Here is a 26,174-nt window from a genome sequence, read left to right on the forward strand (position 1 = left end):
ATAATATAATATAATATAATAATATTGGGGATGGTATATTATGGGATAATGTGAAAGTGACAACTGAACTACCAACTGAACCAAACCCAGTACAGTTATATCTCAAGTGGGCAAAGAAAACGAAGCAACAACATTCTCTTATCTTTTTGAAATGGCTGGACACAAGCGACAGGCCTCCCCCTCTATTGTCTCTGACGCATGCTAATAATTATGTCGACTCACAGGCCTCTATGCCACCCCCCCGTTACTGGATCTTAGTGGGAATTGTACTGTTGTTGGGCCTCAATTAGCCTGCAGGAACATGCCGAACGCCAGCTTAATACACCCACACAATGGCTCTTGAAGACTATGGACAGCTTGAGTTACATGGAGACCTTTGCCTCTGTGCCACACACCTGAAACACAAACAGAAGAAAGAGTTAATGTTTTCAGCTGACCATAAAGAGCTGTTCCAGCCCTACTGAAAGCAGTGTAAACAAAGAGGAGAACATTTGCTCTTTTTTTCGCCTGGTGTAGTTTCACCTGTAAGCTTCATTGTTTTATATGTTTTTGTCATATTCCACTTACAAAGATCAGAGGTTGTGCAGCTGTGTTTGAGAAGAGCTCTTGTGAGCTTCTTTGTTTGTGTACTGTATATCGCCCTCTGGTGTCTGGAAGTGTAATTGCACACATTGGAGAAAATGAATCAGTGCTCATGGTATTTCATTGTTCTTTGTTTCTGTTTTATCTATAATGAGTGACATCTCTACCTTTTGTGTGAATGTTATCTCCTCTACCATTAACAGACCCCTGATTTGAGCGAGTTTCAGTCAGCGGTGGATAAGGCCCAGGAGGCTAACCTGGAATCCGTAGTGAAGGAAGTAAGTTGCATTAACACACAACTGTGGAGCTGTGACCTGAGATTCAGTCACGCAGGAGAATCAATTATCCTTTTGGCTTCTGTCACCTGAAAGAGTTCATTTGACTCGTGCTTCCATAATAAGACTATGGGAGGGTGGAAAATGGCAGATTTGTTAAAGATATATGACAGACCAGTGCTATGTTCACTTATAGCAAAGTCCTTTTAGGCAAGTCCCTCCACTCGGCGGCCATTTGACAACGCTTTTTGGGCATCGTCGGGCATCCATTTTGGCAGAAATGCGCGTGCGCAAGGCTTCACGACACCAATCTTGCTCCAGCGGCGAGATCACAACACATGATTGGCACGATGTCTTCACAACACACCATATTATTGGCTCAATGTATTCACATCACACGACATGATTGGCTCAACGTATTCACATGTCGACGTTTTGCCGAGGAAGGGGTGGGATATGTGTAGACAACGGCCATATTGGCGTGACAAACTAGCCCTATGCATTTCTATGGAGTATTTTTTGAGTGCTGTGTCTCCACATTAGAAAGTCTCTGCTTATAGTCTGTATGGGTCCATGGCTCATACAAGCTCTCATTTAAACAGCATGAAAGCCATCAGGCTGCTGCCTGTGTTGCTCTCTTTAACTCAAACAGCACACACGACTGCCTCCTAATGTGGCTTTAGTCAGTTACTAAACACCATGCAGCATTTCCTGTCTCAGGCAATTCCATCTTCAAGTAATGAGGCACAATCTCACTCTTCTTTCATGTCTTCAGGGCAAAGACTTCTTTGACACTATACCAAAAAGGGTGACAAATGAAACTAAAGACACGGTGCAAAGTAAGTCTGGATGAACGGCTAATCTTTGTGTTTACAAATTATTTATTTGATTTCTTTTATCTGACATGCTTTTGTATTTGTCCTTATTTTCAGGTGTTAAGAATAAGCTGGACAGCATCAAGACCCAGATCTCACAAGTGACCAATGATATTCCACTCAGCACACTGGAAGAGATCTCACAGGAGATCACCACTGCACAGGGCTACGTTGACCTATATAGTCCTGATGTAGAGAATGCTGAAAAATACAGGTTTGTTCCCCAAATCACTCTCTCTTTTTTTGCTAGCTTAACATAGTTGTATTGTATTGTTCTCAACTTCAGAGGCATTTTTTAAACTTGTGACACGCTTCACTGCTTTAACATAGATGATACATGTACTGTGCATGTACTTATTTCACACAAATATACATTCTCATCAGTAGCCTGTGCACACTCCGTGGGATGCAAACCCATGGCCTTGTCACTGTTAGCGCCTCAAACAGTTGCATCCCGGTAGCGCATTACAACGTCCTTCTCCTGCCTGCACAGGTGGATTGTGGGAGTGATTCTGTGTTGTCTGATCCTGCTGGTGGTCGTGTGCAATCTCCTGGGTCTCCTTATGGGTCCGGCCGGCCTGAAGCCCAAGGCTGACCCCACGGAACGCTCCGGCACCGCAGACTGCGGAGGCACCTTCTTCATGGCGTAAGTGTGAAGCCTGAAGTGTTTGAAGACTAATCAGACACCACAGGTCAGAGCTGAGACAGAGGCTGGAGCTTGAAGGAAATGGCAGGACTTGGATGAGCTGAAATCACGTGTGAAAGACGTGTGGCAATCAATTCTCAAGTTCAACCCATTCAAAATTCAATCTCATTTTGACATGACAAAGATCTCACAGATAAAGAAGTAATGACGTATTTACAGATCCTTCAATGTGCATACACTGAGAATACAATTCCCATCCTCCTCCAAATAATAACACACAAAATGATAGTGAAGTCATGCATGCTTGCTGATAGGAGCACTGTTGCCCTTATGGTATTGGCTGACTATGTTGCCTTTCTGGTATTGCCAGACTCCATGTCATTGGACATGTTATCGTTGTGTTAATAATCCATGTGCAATGCAAAAAATTATAGTGAAGTTATGTATGCTTGCTGATATGAAGTTACCATATAAGACCACTGTTTGTGTTGCCCTTAAGGTATCGGCTGACTTTGTGTCACCCTTATGGTATTGGCAGACTCCATGTCGTTGGACATATTGACGTTGTGTTAATAATCCATGCAGTCAGGTTGTTTTCACATAACAGAGGCCATATTAGCTCTGCATTTTCTGAAGCCACCATCATGTGGGTGCCTTCACTCTGCCCAAATCATTCACTAAGGTTTATTAGACGGCATGGGAGCTCCTGGTATCCCTGGTTTCCCGGGACTCCTGGTATCCCTGCTTTGAGGAACACACTTCTTCAACGCAGAATCCTCGGCTTAGCACTAACACTCCCAGGCCCAAGGCTAGACTGTGTGAAACTCTGCCAGGGGTGGCCATCTTTGTGCTGACCCTGGTGGTTTTGTTCTCTTCCACAGAGGTGTTGGTTTCAGCTTCCTGTTCTCGTGGATCTTCATGTTGCTTGTTTTGATCCTCTTCCTGGTCGGGGGAAACAGCTACACCCTCATCTGTAAGCCATGGAGAGACCAGGAGCTCTATCAGGTGGGTCATACAATACTTGGTCCCTGTCCAATCAAAGGTACCCTCCATATTATTGTTGGACTACATTTTGCACTTCAGTCTGTGTGCTCTATACTCTGCAGGCCTAATATGCTATATGTTTTGTGTGTCAGTTACTGTGATGTGTGATATGTGTGTGATACTTGCTGGACTTTTTTTGAACTGTGTGTTTACGCTCCAAACACAGTTCATCGACACGCCAGGATTGATCCCCGGGTTTAATCTCTCTGAATCTCTGGGCCTGAAGACACAGCTGACCCTCTCAAATATTATCAGGTGGCAACGCTATCCTCTCCAATGTGTTCTGATTTATATATGCCATAACAGGACAACTTATTTACTCTAAATGTGGTGTTTTTCTTTACAGTGACTGCAATGAGAACAAGTCTCTTTGGATCACACTTCACCTTGATGAGCTTATTGACCTGAATGAGTTCCTGAATGTCTCCAAGGTAAACACTACAACCACAAGTAATACAAGGGTTTCTTAAAAACTCACCTGGCGTTCAGAAATCATGCTGATAACCTGTTTCAGTAACAATCATCTACAAGTCTGACTCCTGACTGACTAAAATTCAGATGTATTCATGTTTTGTTTTTTGAACAGTACACAGAAGAGATCAGGCAGAGCTTTGAGAACACTAATATCTCCATATCAACGGTTACTCTTCTGAGCCCCGACATTGTGGCCCAGTTAGAGAGCTTCTCAGGGCAAGCAGAAAGTGTCAACTTCAACAGTGCCATAGATCAGGTACTATGAGACCTCATGATCATGATGTGGAAATTATGAGATAATGTGAATTTAAGTTTCATTTTTATTTACTGTCCTTTGTCATGCATGTTTGCTACAGTATCTACATGGTATAGAGTATAGACATCTTATGTCCCTCTGTTACTGTCTGTGTCAAACCTTACTTTTTAGATCAATACATTTTCCACTTTTGGGGCAAATCTGACAACAATTGCTGACAAATTGGAGCAGTTAGCAGATGTGCAAGTAAGTAGTGTGACCCCATCTCATCTTCAGATCAGTGGCCAACTGACAGCAGCATGACAGACTGATATTCTCATCTGACTTCTCTCCACAGCTTGACCCTGGTGTGGAGGCAGAGTTGCGTCAGGAGGCAATTGACATGAGAAGCATCAGTAATGAATTCAATGATACCATCAAGCCACAGCTAGTATGTTGCTTTTACATATCATAAAGAAATATGTCAGTGTAAATGACTGAAAATGCAAAGCTTTTTAGTGTAAATCACTGAAATTGTAAACCTATTCAATGATTTATTTAACTTTTATAATGGTAATAATAATATAAGTGCTTTACCCATAGATTTACAGAGACTAAAATGTGACATTAATCCTGCAGCAAGAAGTCAAATCTTCAGCTGAACTCCTAAGTGCCACTGCCTCACAGATCAATGTAAGTACACACTGTAACATCGGCTGGAATACAGTATATCAGGTAGTACATGTAATGACCACCCCTAATGCTGGAATTAACCACACAAACACATGACACAAACCTGATACTACATCTCGGAGTAGTCAGGGTTGTTTAGAGCAGAGGTTCTCAAACTTTTGTGGGCCGGGGACCCCTCATTGAGTGGAAAATTCTCCAAGGACCCCTCATAATCGCAACACATAAAACTTAAGTTAATCATGTAGCTGCATACAGTAGCCTTTTTTTCTGTTAGATGCTTATGTTATTTGTATTTTAAAAACATAAGAGTGCTAACACCACAATAGTCATGTTAACAAACTTTGACAGTATGTAGGATTTTTTTAAAGGATTGTTGTTTCTTTGTCAAATGTAGGCCTATTGTGTTGAACACATAGTGTCTGCTTCACATAACTTTCATTTTGTTGGCGGTTAATTAATAGTAAAGTGTTTTGACGTATTGATGTAACGTATTAGCAGATCAATTGGGCATATACTGATACTGTAGCATTTTTCGCCATATAAGACAATTTCATATTTTGTAGCAAACTTTGTCAGGGACCCCCTGACAATGTGCTGCGGCCCCCTGAGGGTCCCTGGACCCCACTTTGAGAACCAATGGTTTAGAGGAATGGAGCTGTCTTACTGACCATCATGGGGAGTTGAATGCTTTCCCATTCATTTTCCAGGAAACGGTTGGGGGCGTCCTGCAAAAGGTTGGAGCAGCTCAGAACTTTCTGAACAGCAACACATCGCAGATAGTGAAGAACGTGAGTGGAGCGCTGCTGTGCAGTTTTACAGTATATCAATGACTTCAGTTGAAATGACAATGATTTTCATAGCTTTAAAAACTGGGAGATTGCCCCCCCCCCCTTCCAAACACTATATTCCTTTCCTGAAAAGGGCTTGAATTTCTCATGAAACTTCTGTCTGATGAGCCTGTAAGATTTAACTTCCCCTTTTTACCCCCACCCGTCCTTCTCCAGGAAAGCAGGGACTTTCTGGACTGCCAACTGACATTCTTTACTGCTTTCGCTGATTGGGCCAACATAACGGTTAGCTTTACTGCCTATTCTTGTCATCTGACTTAATTAATTTAATGTGAAAATTGTATGTGTAATGATTTACTGAAGGTCTGATGTCTTGAATTAGTCATCACTTTAATTTACTTACGTGGCTGTGTGGTGAATTTGATGTTTTCCTTTACAGATCACACAGAAGTTGGGTCAGTGTGGTCCGGTTGCACAGGCTGTGAACTCAGCAGAAACCATTGTCTGCACACACCTAGTCGAATCTCTGGTAAGAGCATCTCTGCATGCATGCGCGCACACACACACACACACATTTACGATTTATTCCAGTCCTAACAACTGCTAATTTGTTTGTAGATTTTTAATTGTTTATTTTACTTGTGTAGATTGTACTTGTGTTTGGACAAATGTTCATTTCTGTACTAAAGTTATATTGGCCTGAAATCATCACCATGTTGTGATTTACTTACTAGTGACTTGACACCATTTGATTTATTCCATACTTGGCATTTGACCATGCTATTTGGTGTGTTCCATCTCCCCCTGTGTCCAGAATGCCTTTTGGTTCAGCCTGGGCTGGTGTATGCTCTTCCTCATCCCAAGCATCATTCTCTCCGTCAAACTGGCCAAGTTCTACCGCAGGATGAAGGAGACTGATTTCTTCGAGTGAGTGACCCTTCCTTTTTGGGTTGGGAAAGCTTACAGTGGACATGTCGTCCCCGACTTTACCCACAGGTCATTCAATCTCTCTTCCCCCCCCCTTGTCCACAGGAACCCCATACCTTTGACCACTTTTCCACGTGCAGCCATGATGAAGCCATACTGAGAGGCAGATTGGGATACAGGGTTTGGACTTTCCTACAGTCGTCCTCAGGGAATCCAACATGGCCGCCCTTCTTGTCAGGACACAAATTACTCTATGCACACGCACACACACACACGCGCGCACAGCAAAATGACCTCAAACCTCATCCAAATAATAAATGGCCAACTCCAATACTTTTTTAGGTGATTCATGCCACTTACATATGCAAAAATATGAGTTGCATGAGTGTAGAAGTTACTTGGATGTCCTGTTGCTATACATCAGAAGTCTGTCAAAGATTTCATTTTCATGTGCTCTCCTTTCTGATTTTGCACAGTTACATTGTTTTTGTACAAATATTTTTGTAATTATGACTGTACATGTTTGTTAATGGAAAAAAATGTGATTTATTTTATACACAGGAAATTTAAGAATACGCATTTCAAAGCACTTTACTTGATCCTTACAATAACAGCATAAGTCTAAATGGAAGTCTGACAAGCATTGTGCAAAGATACTGTATTAAATTAAAAGATACTACTGACTGAACTAACACCTAACATGGCTTCTGTATCGTTCCCCCATCTCTCATAAACAATGAATAATGTATAACCCTGACAACTGCCCAGTCCAAAAATAGGTACAAGATCAATAGGAACCCAATGTTACCATCTTCACTGTGCATCACTAGAGGCCAGTGAGAGCAAGACAAAATCCTTGCAACAAGAGAGCCTGTTTAGAAAATGTGATAGCTCAGCAGTGGGATGGCAAGCTTCCCCCCAGAGAGAGGTGACACTGGGTGAGAATTTGCCAGGATTATATTCCCAGACTTTTGGAAACAAATCCTCCGTCCCCCCCCTCCCCTCCCCTCCCCAGGGCACCTCCTCTAGGTTGGCTTGAGACTCCACCAGTGTGATAAGAACTTTCGCACCCTTGTGAGGAAATTGCCAGTCTGGTGTAAAAGCTGGCCGTTTTGCTGTGGCTCATTGCCACCTACGGACGCCCCTACCCTTACTCCTGGGCCTCTGTTGTGCCGCACCCTAGGTCCTGTGACGTCCAGTCCACTGATCGTCCGCCATCGCATTAACCTGTAAATCAGTGGCCAGGCGGCGAGACCATGGCGGACATTCCAAACATAGCTCTTACAGACCAAAGAATGGAGCTACTCAGACATAACTTTCCTCCCCCAAATCACTACATTTGTAGTCAGGGTTCCCACTTTAAGTCCAATGTCAAATTCCATGACTTTTCCCTGATGAAAAAAACTGAATTCCCATGACCTAATGTATGGTACATTGGAAGTCGCATAACATTCTAGAATCTTTGACTTCTTGTAGAGTGGGAAATGAATAAATTGGCATTGGAAATGCAAAGCAGGGCTAACCCCAACCACTCAAGCAAGCAGCAATGGAAAAAATCCCTGATATTCCCTGACTTTGCCTCCAATATGATACATTTTCCTAAATTTCCATATCTTAGACATAGACATATTAAAATTCCATATTCCAGAAATTCCATGACTCCGTGGGAACCCTGAGTAGGCTACCTCTTGTGTTCTAAATTGTGTGGGTGGACAAAGAAAAGCTTGAAGTATTGTTCCTTATAGGTCAAAAGACATTTTATTAGCCAGGGTAATGGGGTGGGGTTAACATAAGCTATTTACCAAGAACACACTGATCAAGTTATTAATGTTTGTTTTGCAAGGCAAACCCACTCGGAACCTGGCAGCAGGCTGCCACTGAAAAGCAATACTGTGGAAAATACATACAGCATAACCTGGTTCAGCAGTCACAGACTCAAGGCAGATCAAAACAAAACAACAAAAAATAATAAATAAAACAGTTTATAGGCACATTACAGCACTGTACATGGCATGTCAGATATGATTAAAAGAAATGCAAGGCATTAATATGAAAAAGAAAAACTTTCTTTAAACATTGACAATCAATTTTGACAAAAATCTTATTTTTAGTGTTTTAGGAATCTCTGATCATTGACTCACTGGAGACTCCATCCAATGAAACGTCAAGATACATCAGAGTCCCCGTCAAACCCAAGTATACATTTCTAGACCGTGTAAATATAAAGGAGTGTGACTCAGTGTGTTTAAAGGGCCCCAAATTGAATCAGCCACACTGGGCCCAAACGCAAGACACAGCAGGCCGCTCAACCGCTCTCCAGCAAGTCATTCACTGCATAACAGAATTACGCAAAATTCAATTTAAACAGGGGGGCTGAGACTGCTTCTGCTGCTGCTTAGTGGCAATGGAATGTGAAGGGTGGGACTGGGGGAGCTGAATCGGGCTGCTGAATGCCTTGCCTTGCCTGCCTGCCGACACAGCTTGCCTGGAAAGCCTGTGACCAGAGCGAGGGTGTGATTTGAACCCAAGATGGCTCCACTTGTCAGATTGAGCTTTTGAAGTATGCACTTTTATTTAAGGAGATTGCGTCCCTTTTCAGAGAAGAATGTAATTTTGTTGTTTTTCTCTTCAGTAGTAGCAAAGCAGAGTCCAGTCTGTTCAAGTTATCAACTCCAATCAACTCTAGCTTGTGTTATGATAAAAAAAGCCTTGAGCAAGAGGGGTCACATGGTACCAATAACATACATGCACAGCCCTGAAGATAAGGATATTTATCACTGCAAGATGTCAATATATATCTCAGCATACACAATCTTTGAGAGACATGGATTGTACATGGTTTCTCCATGGATGTGCAATCTAGGTTTATGTATGTATATGTACATTAAACAAAATGTACAGATGATAAGTCTTGTTCTTATAGGCCTGGTTACTTACTACTTTTTTATCACCACCGTAAACAATAGGCCTACATCAGCATTTACATGTCCTACTCAGTACAATGCCTTGATATGATAATACTATATATTATTAGGCCTGTGAACTACCTAACCATCATAGGCATACAATCTTGCAATTACAAATAAAAAAAGGAGAAAGATAACCTTTGGTTGGACTGTTAAGCATGGTCTCATTAGGTTACTCCAATGCGACCAAAAGGCTGCTTAATTCCAAAAAAAGTTCCTGGAGTTCCTGAATTACTGCCTAATACACACACACAATCTGCATGACACCATTTTCAGCACAACAATCCAGGAGTTTGATTAAGATAGATGCTTTCAAAAATGCAGCTCATAAATCATCCCATCAATGTCATTCAACATTCAATCACACAGCTTTAGTGTAAACACCAATGTGTTCTTTAATCAGTCTCCAATCCTTCTCTTCAGTGAGAGGAACACCCCCAATCCCACACACACACACACACACACACACACACACACACACAAACACACACAAACACAACAAATGAACTCTGTGTACTCCATTGGTCTCGTGATTGAAGTCAATGAGTAGAGCGAGAGGGGATTGGCCAATCAGAGGAGAGAGGAAAAAGCATGAACACAGTTAGACAGGATTGAGGGGTGACGCCACTTCAGGCCCTGACGAAGTCCTTGGCTTGGAGTCCTGCTGGTCCAGGGCAGGCTCGGTGGCGGCCCTGGGGAGCCCTTTGTTCTGGCGCGGGGGAGTGGGCGGCGGGAAGGTGGGCGACTGGAGGATGTCGGCGTACCTCTGGCTGGGCTTGGTCTCGCGCAGCAGCACCTTGCTGAGCAGCGGCTTCAGGAGCCCGATTGTCAGCTGGCTGCTGCTCTGGTCTGGGAAAGGCCCTGTGGCCCCACCCTGGGCTCCGGTGCTCAGGCCGGAGGCGGGCAGGTTCTTGAGCACGATGTTGAGGATGCTGGTGACGGTCAGGTCCTCGGGGCAGAGCGCCCACAGCAGCTCCAGGTAAGGGTCCAGGTGGCGGTGGTGCGACACCTCGCACAGCAGCGTGGTGAAGATCTCCTTGTTGAGCAGCGGGCTCTGCCGGCAGAAGCGCTCGGCCACACGCGTGGCCCACTCCCACTGGCCCTGGCCCATGAGGATGCGCAGCGCCTGCATGACGGCGTTGGGCCGCCGGCTGCACAGCAGGAGCTCCACCTCCAGGTCCTGGTACTCACCGCTGCCGCCGTCCGGGAGCACCGTCAGTGCTCGTTTGTAGAGCGGCAGGCTCTCGGGAGACTCCTTCACGCCGTAGCCCCAGGTGGACGATGAGGACGAGGAGCCGGCCTGCTCCTGGGCCAGGTCGAGGAACCTGGGCAGCCAGGCGGGCTGGTGCCTGAACACCGAGTGGCAGAGCAGCTCGAACATGGGCAGTGCCACATTGGCGGGGGCCTGCTTTTGCTGCCCGTTGTGGTGGTGGTGGTGGTGGTGGTGGAAGTTGGACGTGGTCGCGATGGGCGCGAGAACCGTCTTCCACACCTCGACGGGAGCTTTAGTGGACAGTGAGCCTTCGCCGTTGCACCGCAGCTGCAGCACGCTCTGAAGCGCGTGCCACGCCTCGTCGGGGAACGTCTGGAAGACGAAGTTCAGGTAGACGAGGTTCTCGCGGTCCACCTCGGAGGTCAGGAGCCTGCTGACCTCCTGCTGGACCAGCGTCTCGCCCAGGGCCTCCAGGTCCTTCTCCGTGGCCTTCACCAGAGTCGCTTTGATGCTCTCCAGCGCCACCAAACTCTTGAGCTCGCCGTCCAGGGAGCACAGCAGTTTCTCGTTGCCACCGTTGCACTTAGCGATGTCTGCAGGCTTCTGGCCACTGAGGTAGTCCCGGAGGATGGCCGCCAGCGACAGCGGTGCCTGAAACATCCCCCCTTTCTTCAGCTTCTCAGCGGTCAGCTGTGTGCTCCCGAGGCTCCTCTGCTGGTAGTATTTACACGCCTCTTCAAAGACGGCCTCCACGAGGACGGCGCCTGAGCTGACCACCTCGCCGTGGCCACCGGGGGACGACGGTTTGTTTTTCAGGTCGGTCTCCCGGCGCATCACCACGAACAGGCCGGTGTCAGACAACAAGTGCGGGGTGTTATTCTCCAAGTAGTTCACGAACAAGAGGCTCTCCTTTTTCAGGGGGATCTTTTCCAGCTCCCGGCCACATTTGGTGTCAATCAAGTAGAGGGTCCTGCCCACAGTCAGTGCTAAAATGTTGTGGTAGATGCTCAGGCTGTTGTGCGTCCCGCAGCTAGTGAGGCAGTTGTCTGGCAGCTTGTATATGTGCCGCAGGACGCCATCCTTCTGCATCTCACAGACCCACCCCGAGCTGAGGAGGAACAGGAGACCACCACTGCCCGTCGGAGCAAATCCATAGATGGCTGGTGGGCTGATGGCTGAAATAGCTCCTATACAGTCAGTGACCAGGCGCTTGAAGTCAGACTCCCTGTTTGCAGGAGAGGCCCTCTGATGCAGAACACCCTCACATGTAGAGCCGACTCTAAACAAATCATGCTGAGGTGACCACGTCAGAAAAAATTTGGAAACAGTCCCTGGAGATGTATCCTTGGCATCATCCGAAAATAGGTACACATTCTCGCCTGAGCTGATGACCATGTAACGGGGATTGTTATGCAGTGCGATTTTGACTCCTCCTAGGCTTATACCCCCTTCATCCACTTCAATGGTTCTTTTGCAGATACAGTACCTGAAGTTATTGCGGCTTGCATTGACGGTAGATGAGCTTTCCGACGGAGGCCTTTCCTCACACCAGACAATGAAATTCAGGCTGACACAGACAGATACGACTCGGGCCCTGGGGCTATTGCATAGATCCACAGTTTGTAACAAATGCCAACCCGATTTCCGTTCCCAAAATTTCCAGAATTCCGCCTTGCCATTTTCGAATACCACAGTGAGTATTGCCACACCACTGTCTTTGTTGTTATCCAGATACACAACGTCAACAATTGGTGCAGTTTTGGTTAATACTAAATCTAGATGCTTCTGACATTGTATTAGATGTGGTCTCTGAAATTTGTCAAATGTCAAGAGACCACACTTCGGTTTACGAAGAATAACATGGATGTGGCGTCCATCAGGGCTGATTCTAACATCCGACAAACCATTTTTGGAAGAATTGTTTAAAAACGTTTGCTTTAAAAACTCGTTTAAATCTTTACCTCTAGTAAAATCGCCAAAATCTGTCACTTGATCAAGAGCAAGTCGCGTCATATTAACTGGGACAGGAGCAGCGTTGTAACGTTATAGCAACACAGTTAGCAGACGCTGCAAATCCGAATTCCTGAGTCCTTTAGCTTGACGTGACATCCATGAGAAGAGGCGAAGGGACAATCCACAGGCGTAAGAAAAAGTGTCCGTACTTCATCAGTTTTGATATATCCATTCTCTTTCGCATTTCACATTGCAGCGAACTGAAATCGTTTTCAATTTGTTTAACATTGTCCAGAAGCAGACGCTAGCTAGCTGTTTCCCTGTTACTCTCCTGACATCACGAGTTTGTTAATTTCCGGAAACTCAGGGGATTTTTTTTTTCAAACGGGAGGGGTGTTGGTGTTGGGTGGGCGGAGTAGCCTCGCGATGCAACCTGTAGGAAGGTTGGACCAGTTGGACATCCCCGCCCATATCCAAGTTTGCCATCTTGTGACGTCGGACGTCCAGTGCGTCAGCCGGAAAAAGTTTTGACAAGGGAAACGAAAATGATTGCGAAATCAGACAGTTGACGAAGGAACACTTTCTTTTAAAACGTCGAGGAGGAAACTGAGTTTTTTAGCGTTGGTCAGTTCACATATGCCTAATGAACGCGGAGCAAGCATTTAACGCTATGTTGTTAGATATCTCTAACGAGCTCAACGAAAAGAACTTGGAGGAGCTGAAGTTCCTGTGCTCTAATAAAATCGGGAAGAAACACCTGGAAAATGTAAAGGTGGGCATTGATCTTTTTCGGCATCTCAAGGAAGTAAATGAACTAAGACTTGACGATGCAACGTTTCTCTCCACATTACTGAATCAAATAAAGCGACGGGATCTTTTTGACAAAGTGCAGGTGTACATGCAAAATAATGCAACAAGAGATATAGGTCTAACTGAAACCGAGGAACAAGCAAAAGTGAAAATAGCAGTTGATGTCATTGTTGCTAACCTTGGGACACGCTGGCGACAATATGCCAGGAAGCTTGGACTGCATGATGCAAAACTTGACCAAATCCGTGAGAAGCACCCTTTTAACCTCGAGGAGCAGGTGATGGAGGTCATCAATGTGTGGAAGGGGATGCACAAAGAGGATGTCAAGGCAGCTGTTTTGATAGAAGCACTTCGCTCTTGCAAGCTAAATCACACCGCTGATCTAGTTGAGAAGGAGATTGCTGTATTCCAGACAACTCGGACGTCGGAGGTCGGACAAACTTGAAGTTGGGGTAGATCGACACCGAGTTCAGAAGTGAGAACTCCGACTTCAAGTGGCGTTCCATTGTACTTTTCCCCAGTAGGAGGTCAGAATTCTTGACCTCCGAGTTTGTCTGGAATGAAATTTGGAGATTCCAACAAGGAAATATCTGCATAGGGTTCCCGAACACTGGTCATAATTAACTCCTTGCTAATATGAAAGAATTGGCTGATTGATTAAAAGAATTAGGCCAGGCCTAGTGATTGTTCATGACTAATCGTTGTAATTTTTACAGCTCATATTTCATTTTCTGCTGCTTTAATATTGTCTCTAGCTCTGATTCTCTCGATGAATGTGAAGGCATATTGTGTATAGCCTATGGGTTGGAAAGTAACAAATTGTCCCACAGTTAGCTACAGAACAAATATTCTGAAAATGTCTCAACAGCAGCCTAATGTTAGACGTTTGGGGAAAGTTTGATTTATTGATCAAATAAAACCGCAAGATTAATGGGGGGGAAATCGCTAGGCTACTGTGCTTTTCTCAAATCATCATTAACGTTTGCACAACAGTTACTATACATATATAACATATATGTTGCATCAGAGATGTTGCATCACACTCCAGTGATCTCACCACTGGACCTGACAGGGTGGCTTGTGTGTGTGTGTGTGTGTGTGTCTCTAAGTAAGTATAAGTATATATCAGTATGTGTGTATATGTATGTATGTATGTATGTGTGTGTGTGTCTCTGTGTGTGTGTGATGTTAATAACAACCCTTGCTTTTCTCTATTTACACCACTTACTTGATATATCAAAATATGTAGGCTAGTTGAAACTGCACCACATAGTGCATTACCTGCAAAAGCGTGTATCTCGCTCAAAATGCTTGTCTATGTCTCAAAAGTAGCCTAACCTAGATATGAAACGGTCAGTGCAATCAAAACAAGTCCTTACGCCATTGTTTGTCAAGATAGTAAACTGCTTTGTCTTGTTATATGACAATTTACTCTGTAACTATTTTCTAATGAACAATGCACAAGGCATCAGTATTTTCTGTATCCTGACAGCACAGTATAAAGAAAACAAAGGCTTTTACAGCATTATGCAAATTAAAAATGACCCGAGCTGCACCACTAACCTACATCTTTCTGTAGGCTACATCCTGACCTGTCAGGTCACATAGACCTATATTTTTATAGGTCTAGACTTACAACTAGTGACAGCTAGTCCAACTCTTTTGTTCACTAGTAGGACCATTCTGCATGGAACCAGTATAGTGCATTTTGACTAACACAACATTAGCAATTGAAAATGTGATAAAAACAGACATTTACAAAATCAGTTGCATCATGGATGTACTTAAGCACATGGTGTTTGCTTAAGATGAGGAGAAACTGCTTTAATGAAGTGATAAGATGATTATAGGCTAGAGTTTACAAGCAGTTCTAAGAATTTCAATTCTGATCTGAGAAATGCACCAAGGTAATAGGTTACTGGAAATTTCACATATGAACAATCGTTTCTCCAGTAGGGTAACGACTTCAGTAACCATGTGATAAGCTACATCGTCAGTAGACCTTAGTAAAATGAACTTAACAATTTTACCGTTTTTATTATTTGATGTAAGGCGTAAATCAAGCTGTGTTGCATGCACAGATCAAGTGCAATGGCCGACTTATCCAACCACGCCTTCCTGGCCAAGTAGCTGCAGTGAGACGCAGATGATGCATCGAATCTTGATCTTTTTAAAACCATCGTTGGCCTTCAACAACAATTATGCTGTTGTAACCTCAGGAGGGCTACGACTTTATATGGGAAACTATGCTTTCTTTATGGTCAGGACATATGGCCTGAAATATTTTGACGGTAGGTGGCAGTCAATGCATAACACCAGACCCGGAAAAGTGACGAGCAAGAATCTTCAGCTTCCCGCCATGTAAAGGAACCAGGAAGAAGATGACATAGGAACAAGTCGGCATTGTTTTCTTTTAGTGTGTATGGTTTTCTTCTGTGTAATGTAAAGCTATTCTGTGAAAAGTATTTGCAGTCTTTTCAGTGACGTACATAACCAGCCAATTAATAAGGTTAGTTTGTTTCGCATGGTGCCAAAATGTCAGCGTTGTATTTATTTAGCATATAATGTGCTTGTCATGTCAAGCAATCGTTGTCCTTAACTAAACGCTTTTAACATGTTTGCTTCCAATACAGTCAACGTTATTACATTGCTCAAATAATAATATTAAACAGTAGTAAATAGGCTAAGACAGTTAACGGCAGTGAGTTGCATCTTTGAAGGGAGGGAAAGGTGGATTAGATAAGGGTTGTAGGCTAGACTTTGAAAGACCACGTTAATATCTAGTCCTACAGAAATAACCCATTAGTCCATTAGAGGGTTTACTCTGAGCCCCCCCCCCTCTCTTTTATAAGGTTTTAATGTGAAGATTTTACATGAACCCTGCATACAGTGCTGTTCTAAAGTCTTAAGCCACCGATTTGTTATTTTAGCAATGTTATGATATATAAATCTATGTCTCGTTTCTATATTAGAGAAGATAGAATCAAAACACAAGTCGGCGTCTATTAGGTTTGTTGTTTCTGCAGTGTTATAATGACTAATCTTGAGAGGCGGAAGCTGATTCCCGCGGTTGGTTGTGGTTCTGGCTCTGAAACGTCGGAGTGGGAAGGAGATGACAAATGTAAGACCTTGGCCAAGGGTTTCTACAAACTTAGACCATGTTCCCACTCAGGCGTACAATAAAAGGTCTTCAGAGATTGTGTACATTAAGATGGCACCTCCTCATTGCCCCTTGACAAATGCTCTTGACTACGTAGAGTCAGTTTTTGGGTGAGTCACTGTAAAATCAGCAGCTGATCTTGAGACTTCCATCACAGCTGGCTCTTCCTGCAACTTCTGGCGAGCTAGTGGTGTCCATCAGTGCCCTGGGTGGAGAACAACAGCTCCATCGCCAGCTCCCCCCCCTTGCTTGATTGGTTATTATAACACTACTGAAACCACACATCCAATGGTGTCCTGTGTCTTCTGGTTATATTTAATAAAAGGAGTGAGAAATAAGACAATCTCAAGACAAGCACAGTGCTATATATATATATATATATATATATATATATATATATATATATATATATGTAAAATATATATAAAAAATAAATATATATATATTTATATATACAGCTCTCTGCTTGTCTTGAGATTGTCTTATTTCTATACATATACACAGCTCTAGAAAGAATTAAGAGACTGATGAATGAGTTAACGATCATATTCAAATTTGCAGTTGTGTCTTAAATTTGATATGTCAACTCATTCAAATGTCAGTCAGCAAAAACATGACATCAGAAAAATGTACAGTGATCTCCTAAAGGGACACCAGGCAAGCCTGATGCTTTTTCTCTACGAAGCTCCCCCTAGTGTCTGTACGTGTCAATACGTGTGCGAGCCCTCGCTCGGTCTGAAGCTCTTTTCCTTTTCTTTGCATCTTCCATCAAGGGTTTTCGCTGCTTCTTCGCCGGCTCTGCCTTTATACACATGTTTGCAACAATCGCTAGCGTTTTTCGTTAGCCTGCCTCTGTGCTGGGGATACAGGATGTAAACTGATCCTGCTTCTCGCGATGTCAGAGACTTTGTGAGACTGAAGGTCGGCGGGTTGTATTCACTGAACTTGCAAGCGGGATATTCTTCCTACAGGCAGTAGGGGCGGGCGAGAGAGTCTTCATTCGCCCTGTAATGAGTCATTTAACCATATACCGACTTACAAAGATGATTAATTAGCACGAAAACGTTGCCTGGTGTCCCTTTAATTTTTAGCCACCGTATAGCCTCAGGACTGAAAGAAAGGTTATTTTTTGACAGGGGGCTGGAGAAGACGTGAAGATACCATAAACACATACCCAGTCAAAGCATGTCAGAGTCGAGGCGAAGGTCCGCTAAAGGAGGGCAGCAGCAGGAGGCCAGCTCCCAGACCAATGGGCGCAGGTCAGAGCGAGGGATGGAGGTGGACGAGGAAGAGGGTGGAGCAGGTCCGTCTGCGCTCCCGCAGGAGGAGGACGACGACCCAGCCCGACGGAGAGAGCTTCGGAGCCGCTACCGAGACCTCATCAACTCTGTTCAGCGTGAGTAATGGGGCAAACTGGACACAATCATCAAATGATTATTAATGTTTGCAAAGATTTCATTTTAAGTGAAATCATGATTTTGTCTGAAGATGTTTTCATAGGGGTTGATAGTCAGAGATGATTTATGGCTCACCAAAACTGTGTGTGACGTTTTTTGTTTTACTGCACAGAGAACCGTGAGGATATGTTGAGCCCTGCCAACAATAAGCTGACTGATGTTCTGGAGGAAGCAAACAGACTCTTTGTCAATGGTAGGGTTCCATCTGGCTGGGCCTTGTCTTCTTCTTCTTTTTTGGCAAGGCATATGCTGTGTCTTTGGTTTGATGTCTCTCAGGTTTCATGTTAAAACTGATTTAACACAGAGAGAGGGAGAGTGAGTGATTCTGTGTATAACATCTATATGTTATAGTTCATTCTAACTTTGATAATGAAACTTATTTGTTCTTTCCTCAGTTCGGCAGGCAAGAGAGGCAGCCCTGGATGCCCATCTGCTGGTGCTGGCCACTGACCTAGGCAAGGAGAAAGCCAGCCAGCTGCATGCCGATGGCTCTGCCTTTGACCTCGCCGCCTATGCTGAACACTTGGTGAGTTAGACCAGGATGAGGATGTAGAGGTTGCTCCATATTCCCCATATCCTATTGACAACTGACCACACACACACACACACATACACACACACATACTCTCTCTCTCTCTCTCTCTCTCTCTCTCTCTCTCTGCACCATCAGTGTTTCCCACAGAACTGAATTCTATTTGTGGGGGTAGGTTTGCAGAATTAACTTGAATTCAACAGTTTTCAACAAATTAGCGTAGCGTGGTTATGATGAACCAGATTTAAGCACAATTTAGTACAACCTGGAAAATCATTGTGTGGTAGTCAATGTTGATATTGTGGTGGGTCGCCACAAATAAGTCAATGTATGGGAAACACTGACCATGCCACTAAAATACGCTATATAGATACATTTCTGTACTGTATTGATTTTGTTGCAGTATTGCATATCTGAGCTGCACTTTTCACTACTGCTGGACACAGTTAAGGCTACTGTTTGTTACTTTATTGCTATTTTCCTAATTACTTTTCTTCATGGCATCATGTATGAAGGCTGAAAACTGAATTTCATTGCACTTGTGTAATGACAATATGATTGTTCTATATTCTATGTATCCTATATGAGCAGCAGTTTTGGAACAGGCTGTTACTCTAGGCATAAAGTTACATTCTGCCATCTCACTCTGGTGAAGAGTAGGGGAGAGCCGGCACAGTTGAAACACTTTTTGATTAAGCGTTATTTACAAAGCGATCGTATCACACTGAAAGCTAATATTTTGTCACTAGCAACCTACACCTGTCATCTCTCAAATACAGTTGCATTTTCAGCTTTGAACAAAACTGCTATTATTACAGCAAAAGTAGGACATGCGCAAGGTTTCATTCTTCCCTCCTGGTTGTTACGATTGAAACAGCATGGGGGACAAATGAAACATACAGTTTAAGCCATATAAACTTCCTACAACTTCAATATTTTACTACATATCATGAATGGTACTCCCAAAAGGTGTTATTTTAGATAGATTCTTGCTGGGCTATATGTCTTCGTCAATGTCTGTTAACAACACATTGCCGTCATCATGAAGCGTGTATGAAGCGGTTATTGAAATATCATGCACTGTGGATGATTATGCCATTTTTATAGCTAGAACAGTATGTTTTCCCATTTATATTATGTTTCTATTGTGGAAAATGTCGTTTCACTAGGTTTTTATGTGGGTTAGGCCACTGCACATCCGAATAAGTGCCTTTAACGACCCACAGCCCGTCAGTCTCCATAGGATAACATGGAAAAAATTCGACCCCCTACCTGGTGGGCCAAATATATTTTTCTATAACTGCTTTTCCATGTCTCACCTCCATAAATTATTGTATAAAAACAGATATTTGTGCATTTACTTGGATTTACGGCTTCCACACACAGTTGCTTTTCGTCAACGCATGCCAGTGGGTGTTCCCGACGGTAGCTATGCAAATGACTTAAGGTATAACCGTAATTTGATTGGCTGGTGCCGTCTGTTGTTCGCTTGTTCGTACTTTGATTGGCTGGTGCCGTCCGTTGGTGCAGCAAAAGTTGAAATTTTTAACGTGAGCGACGGGAGCAACGCGACGCAACGGACCCACAATTCAGTTCGGCAACAGATGACGTAAGCCCATGTAAAGTGAACGGGATGCGTCTCCAGCACTGCAATGCACGCAACTGTGTGTGGGAGCCATTACAGCCTGGTGGGGACAATTGAAACAGCTGAACAAGCATGCAATATGAAAGTCTGGGATTGTGGAGAACACTAAATGGTCTACTGAATAAGCATGGAGTTGAACCTTTAAATGAAAAACACTTATTAATAATCGAAAAAATGTAACCGCTAATGAAGTTTACTTTCGACCATCAAAACTCGTTTATTGCCTGTAACTCCATGATAAAAGGACATAACAGGATGATATTTGGCTGTTAGAAAGAGGTTAACATGCTCTATGTTTTGACCAAAGGACATCTGTCTATCATCATTGCACTCGAAGAAAACTGGAATGTGTCATTCGTCCTGCGTTTCAATCATCCCAGCTCTTCCCTAGTATAAGAAACTGTCTTTTACTCCAAACAAGATTACAAGTACATTTTAAAGGAGCTAACTGTTTGTCTGTCCTTTAACAGCTGTCCTTTATGGGCATTAACCGTCTTGAGGATGAGGATGATGACGAGGATGGCGGAGTTGGGGGCTATTTACCTCCAGATGCTTGGCACAGACTGAACAAGAAAGCCTCAACCTGTTTCAGAATTGCCCCCTTATTCCATTTCATGTGAGTTCCTCTCATGTGCTTTATTCAGCTATTTTCTATTTTTGTACATTGTCTATGTTGTACATTTTGGTGGTTCTGTATGTGGATAAAAAAAAAAAAATCAATAATTTGGGGCAAGTTGTGGAGCTAGTGGCTGCAGCATCTGTACTACGGACACCCGGGCACCCGGGTTTAAATCCGACCACTGGTCATTTCTCGATCACACTCCATCTCTCTCTGTCACTTTTTACTGTCCTCTCTGAATACAGGGAAAAAGGACAAAATATAGAGAGTGTAAAATTGTATTAAAAGCCGTGTCCTAATAAGAAACAAGACGCTTTTACTGGCCTGGTGTGGCTACAGCTTTGGGTAAATAATGGTGCATTGGATATCTTTAAAACACATATTTTCCACTGTCGAAAGGCAGGCAGTGTTAGCCAGAGTTCCTAATGTTTTAAACTCCTGTGAAATAGATAGATAGATAGATAGATGGATGGATGGATTCAAGGCTCTAACGCTTGCCTACAAAGTAGTCTCCGGTTCTGCTCCCACCTACTTGAATGCCCTCATACAGACATACGCTACCTCCAGACCGCTGCGCTCCTCAGACGAACGACGTCTAGCTCTACCACCCGATGCGGCTCAAGCCAATCAAACTTTTCTCATCTGTTGTTCCTCGTTGGTGGAACACACTGCCAGCTCCTACAAGGGGCAGAGACATCCTTCTCCATTTTCAGAAAACTCCTGAAGACCCAGCTCTTTAGAGAACATCTCCTCTCATAGCAACACTTACAACAAGTCTTACTGATCCTAGCACTCACCAGTCGTCTCAAACTGACAAGTAACTGTTAAAAACAGCACTCACTGATGCACTTATTCTTACTGTACTCTAATGTTTTTAAATTGTCCTAAAATTGTTGAGAACTGCTCTAAAACTTAAACTGTTTACTATGTTGTTAGTCGCTTTGGCTAAAAAGCGTCAGCCAAATGTAATGTAATGTAATGGATAGATAGATAGATAGATAGATAGATAGACAGACATGTTATTATATACAATACATCGTTAGATTTGTCACAATTCCAATTGAATCCAAGAAGTCCATTGCTTACCGTCTGATAACTTTGTTCCTCAAAGATATTTGGAGTTAGATCAAATGAATGATCCATAATTGATATGTTATTGGATAGCCCAATTTTTATACAAGGTTGAGGTTTGGCAATTTTCTTCTTATTCTTCTTATTATTTACGTTTTGTAGCCATTCCCTATGTGCGGATGATCCTTTTTTCAGGATACCCATAATCCTCCTAGTTGTGTGTCATATTAACCGTTCTTTGGCCCCACTCTCCTCAGGCTGGGCTCGTTTGAGGCAGAGCCTCCCCAACCCAGGCAGCGTGTGGAGAGGCAGAGGAGGGTTCCCAGCAAGGAGGCCAAGAGGGTCATGCCCACTCAGGTACGTGTGTATGTGTGCCTGATGGAGGGTTCCCCTCAGTCTTTTGGTTGCTATGTAGTTTGGTGCGCAGCAGGGGTGTTTTTAAACCTACCTGTTCGTTGCTAATGCTCATTCAATCGTATTGATAAGTTGTAGTCCTTACTAGTTTCTTAATGGCGGTGTTAACTAAGGATTTTCATTTAGTTAACAATAAAACTAATATTTTAAACTGCAGAAATGCATTTCTTTGTTCGCGAGGATGCTTAAAAACAAACAAGTTTAAAAAGGTTTGCATACTAGTTGGTTATTTGCTGGCCCCTTTGGAATGTGTTTCGACTGTTCCCACCTGCATGAAAATGAGAATTCCCCCTGGTCAGAGCTGTAACAATTTGCGTTGTTGCCAACTCGTACTGATAAAAGTATTACATTCTCTTCACATCTCTTCAGAATTCCCAAAAGCAAATCATGTGCCATAGTTGCTAACTTGATTTTTCTGGAGTAACCCAGCAGTTGTGTAATGTAAGGACTTAGTATGCCTTGAGAGGTAATGTATTTTCCTGGGTCCTCATTACAGTTGAACAAGATGGCTGAATCGCACCAGGAGGCCACTGAGAAAGAGGTGGAGAGGATTCTGGGATGCCTGCAGAGCTATTTTGCTGATGACCGTAAGTGATGATAGGAAGACGAATAATCCAGCTGACGCAAGCAGGAACCTGCGCAGAGCAGGAAAATGGATTCACAATTCCAGGTGCTGCCATTCACTGCCATACTTGTTTTATCCTTCATCTGTCAACAGCGGAATCTCCCATATCCTACTATGAGTTTGTGATAGACCCCACGTCATTTGCACGGACAGTTGAGAACATATTCCACACCTCCTTTTTGGTCCGGGTGAGTTTGCTGTTATTTCATCGAATTTATGAAAGCTTAGGTTCTTTACTCAGTAAAAAATCGACTTGACTGATTTGCAACTTTGGAAAGAGGAATGTTTTAATCAGCTTCCTCTACTTCTGTTGCGTAGGATGGACTGGCTAAGATTTACTTGGACGATGATAAGCTTCCCTGTATCGGTAAGAAAACCAGATCCAACCAGTGCTGCTGTTCATGCCTCATGCTTCAAGTCCTCCTACCATATATTTTGCCATGTGTTTTTGAGTGTTTGTTGTCCTGCCTGTTGAACACTTGTTGAACACTGTGTGTGTGTGTATGTGTGTGTGTGTGTGTGTGTGCGTGTGTGCGTGTGCGTGTTATGCACAGCCCCTGTGGAGGATGGAGAAGTCGAACCAGGTGCCTCCACTAACAGGCAGCAGTGCATTGTCTCCATCTGCCCATCTGAGTGGAAGGTAAAGCAATGTCTATCCTCCACCACACATAACTGCCACCAGAATGTACCAGTGTTTGGTATTCACAATTGTGTGTGTGTGTGTGTGTGTGTGTGTGCATGCATTTATTGACACATCTAATAGGGAAGAAACCCGTTTGGTACAAGGTTTTTTCATATGTCCAAAAATAAATGACATTAAACCAAATAAATGACAGTAAACCTAGATCTAACGGATTTGCTCAACTTCATCTTTCAGGAGATTATCAGAGTGTTTGAAATCAAAGAGGCCTTAATTCCAGCGTCTGCTATCCCCTCTCAGGAGGACTGAGGATGGTCCTGTGACCTGAAGCTTGCCATTTTGACCGTTTTTACTGTTGTTCTTCATTCAAGTTCTTTTGCCTTATCTCTTTTTTCCATGTGTGGAATGATTTTAGTGCTTTGTATATAATTGTAAATTTTTTCTATTTTGGGATGTGTTTCTGTGTGTGAGAGTTAATGGTTGCTGTTGCAAATACTGAACTGAACAAGAAAGGGATACTGTTGTAGTTGTTAATGCCCTTCAATAAAATGAATTCAATCTATTGTCAGTGGCTTTTTTCATGTGTGTGTACTGTATGTTCCATAGACTGTGTAGATAGATAAGTATGTTCAAGCTTTCATTTCTCTGCTCTCTGCTACCCCCAGATGGCAGTTCATTGTTTTCATTTACCATGCCTCACCAGACGGGGGCAGTAATGTCTCGTTACTGTAAGCACTCAATCGATGGTCAGTGCAGTGTTGTATTGCAGTATAAAGAAATCCACAGGGTGTCCTTATGCAACAACTAAGTGTTCTTGTTGCAATATCATTGAGGATGTTTATCTTAACAATAACTTACTGCTTATTATAGAGCAATATGTATTTATACTACAACATGCATGCGCACAGTTGTACATTCTGCTGCAGCTGTGATCTCTAGGTTGGAATATAATTTGACTGGCATGCATGTGCTTACATTGTTTCTGAGCTTTACTACCTCCCATCACCTCTTGGCAGTAGCATCCATTAAGAACTAATCTTTTGGTCGTATAGGATTTAAAGTGCCCAGGCACTGTGCCAGAATTCTAATGCTGGCTGGGCCTTTTAAAATTGGGAATTACCTAAATATATGTAACTGTACCATCCTGTGTCTGAAGTATGTACAGTGTACAAGGAATTTTCCTTGCTTTGTAAATGCTGTTGGTCAGCCACCTGCTGGCAATAATGCTGTTGTCATGTCTTTGGTACGTGTCTTTGCCAGTGGCATCAGGAATAACCTACTGTACAGTTCCAGCCACAGCTGGCATGCCACTGGCACTCTCATTTGAGCTACTACACTGAGGCCTCGTTAAGGCATCTCAAAAGTCATGAGAGCAGCTTAACGTGAATGGTATGTGTTGATTTGTGCGTCTATAAGTTAGTAATGAGGTATCGTCTAAATGTTAATTATAGCTATTAGATGTCCTAGGACTAGAGCATATGAATTAAGATATTAAAATTCATGGATTGTGTCCGTGTGAGCATGCGACTGTTGACTGCAGTGTGTATGGTTTTTTATTCTCCCAGTGGCACCCTCACTGCCAGACAGCCTCAGGGAGAGACAGGTGCTGTGGACAGGGAGGTGTGACGGCCAGCCCATATGCACACAGGTTGCCAAAGCTGGGATTAACTGCCCTCTGACTTTGATCCCGGTGACATCTGATGCGCTGAGAATCAGCCGAGCATCTTGCTGGAGTGCCTTTTCAGATCCTGCGGCAGGTCGCTCTGACCTGTCTCTGGCTAGACTGGACGTTTAGGGGTTCCCATGTATGGTGTCCCTGAGAGGCCAGAAGAGACGACACATTTGAAACACTGCTAACTGCAAGGCGTAGAGTTGCCATAAGGTTAGTGCCATGTTGAATAGCTTCTTGAGTGTAAGCATTGTAGATGTAAATTCTCCATATAACACAGTAATGGCAATTTGTTTGGGTTAAGAACAGTGATGTCCATCTGTTTTGCCCATAGTCAAGAAGATGGTTTTGTATTCGGTAAGTCAATTTCATTTGTTTTAGTCTGTTTTCATCCCTGAAAGTTCTATTTACATATGGATATAATATACAGTAGCTTGTGTATGCTGGTAAGATATCTTCAACAACATATTGTAAGAAATTCTTTGTTAGACAATTTTGTGAACTGTGTCATGGTTAAAATAATGATGTAGAGGTAAGTGTGTTGAAGTAATTATTGTAATGTAAGTAAGTATTCAGTGCCAATGAAATAGGTGTGTAAGTAATAGATCTGTTAATGGATTTACCACCTTAGCCTAACATTCTACACACCCTGCCTTATCCACTTCATTCTGGCATGTCTTCCTAATCATGTGGTTAAATCTCCACAATAGTGACACAATGCAGGTCAGAGCTTGAATGAATGCTAGTATGGTGAAACTCGGTCAAGCCGGTGTAGATGGAAATCTAGCTTTTTAATTAATTACACTTCTGAGGTCGAGATGTAATTACGAGAAACTCACCCGATTAGTAGCAACCCTTGTA

General features: G+C 43.3%; 4 protein-coding genes across 5 annotated transcripts in view; 3 read left to right on the forward strand and 1 right to left on the reverse strand.

The window, feature by feature from the left end:
• prom2 (prominin 2) overlaps positions 1 to 7,227 on the forward strand; it is a 17,752-nt gene extending 10,525 nt beyond the window's left edge. For both annotated transcript variants that reach the window (XM_048269410.1, XM_048269409.1), the window contains 16 exons: positions 786 to 860; positions 1,633 to 1,696; positions 1,790 to 1,946; positions 2,226 to 2,378; positions 3,260 to 3,383; positions 3,589 to 3,677; positions 3,769 to 3,853; positions 4,009 to 4,152; positions 4,324 to 4,398; positions 4,490 to 4,582; positions 4,771 to 4,824; positions 5,532 to 5,612; positions 5,829 to 5,897; positions 6,052 to 6,141; positions 6,427 to 6,539; positions 6,645 to 7,227. In XM_048269410.1, coding sequence (XP_048125367.1) covers positions 786 to 860; positions 1,633 to 1,696; positions 1,790 to 1,946; positions 2,226 to 2,378; positions 3,260 to 3,383; positions 3,589 to 3,677; positions 3,769 to 3,853; positions 4,009 to 4,152; positions 4,324 to 4,398; positions 4,490 to 4,582; positions 4,771 to 4,824; positions 5,532 to 5,612; positions 5,829 to 5,897; positions 6,052 to 6,141; positions 6,427 to 6,539; positions 6,645 to 6,699 — 1,521 coding nt within the window. In that variant the 3' untranslated portion in view covers positions 6,700 to 7,227. The remainder of the gene's footprint in view (positions 1 to 785; positions 861 to 1,632; positions 1,697 to 1,789; positions 1,947 to 2,225; positions 2,379 to 3,259; positions 3,384 to 3,588; positions 3,678 to 3,768; positions 3,854 to 4,008; positions 4,153 to 4,323; positions 4,399 to 4,489; positions 4,583 to 4,770; positions 4,825 to 5,531; positions 5,613 to 5,828; positions 5,898 to 6,051; positions 6,142 to 6,426; positions 6,540 to 6,644) is intronic.
• A 74-nt stretch (positions 7,228 to 7,301) lies between these two features.
• On the reverse strand, positions 7,302 to 13,032 carry LOC125311397 (Hermansky-Pudlak syndrome 6 protein). Its single transcript, XM_048269408.1, has one exon. It carries the CDS (start codon positions 12,729 to 12,731, stop codon positions 10,107 to 10,109), a length of 2,625 nt encoding a protein of 874 aa, XP_048125365.1. The 5' UTR covers positions 12,732 to 13,032; the 3' UTR covers positions 7,302 to 10,106.
• A 134-nt stretch (positions 13,033 to 13,166) lies between these two features.
• On the forward strand, positions 13,167 to 14,175 carry LOC125311399 (FAS-associated death domain protein-like). Its single transcript, XM_048269411.1, has one exon. It carries the CDS (start codon positions 13,315 to 13,317, stop codon positions 13,924 to 13,926), a length of 612 nt encoding a protein of 203 aa, XP_048125368.1. The 5' UTR covers positions 13,167 to 13,314; the 3' UTR covers positions 13,927 to 14,175.
• A 1,482-nt stretch (positions 14,176 to 15,657) lies between these two features.
• On the forward strand, positions 15,658 to 24,207 carry nsmce4a (NSE4 homolog A, SMC5-SMC6 complex component). The gene is made up of 11 exons (XM_048269412.1): positions 15,658 to 15,990; positions 17,778 to 18,037; positions 18,211 to 18,291; positions 18,494 to 18,624; positions 20,746 to 20,891; positions 22,223 to 22,322; positions 22,876 to 22,966; positions 23,098 to 23,192; positions 23,323 to 23,371; positions 23,559 to 23,644; positions 23,882 to 24,207. The coding sequence occupies exons 2-11, from the start codon at positions 17,827 to 17,829 to the stop codon at positions 23,951 to 23,953; spliced, it is 1,062 nt and encodes a 353-aa protein (XP_048125369.1). The 5' UTR covers positions 15,658 to 15,990; positions 17,778 to 17,826; the 3' UTR covers positions 23,954 to 24,207.
• The last annotated feature ends 1,967 nt before the right edge of the window (positions 24,208 to 26,174 follow it).

The sequence above is a fragment of the Alosa alosa genome, chromosome 18, assembly GCF_017589495.1.
Source record: "Alosa alosa isolate M-15738 ecotype Scorff River chromosome 18, AALO_Geno_1.1, whole genome shotgun sequence".
Classification (NCBI taxonomy): domain Eukaryota; kingdom Metazoa; phylum Chordata; class Actinopteri; order Clupeiformes; family Clupeidae; genus Alosa; species Alosa alosa.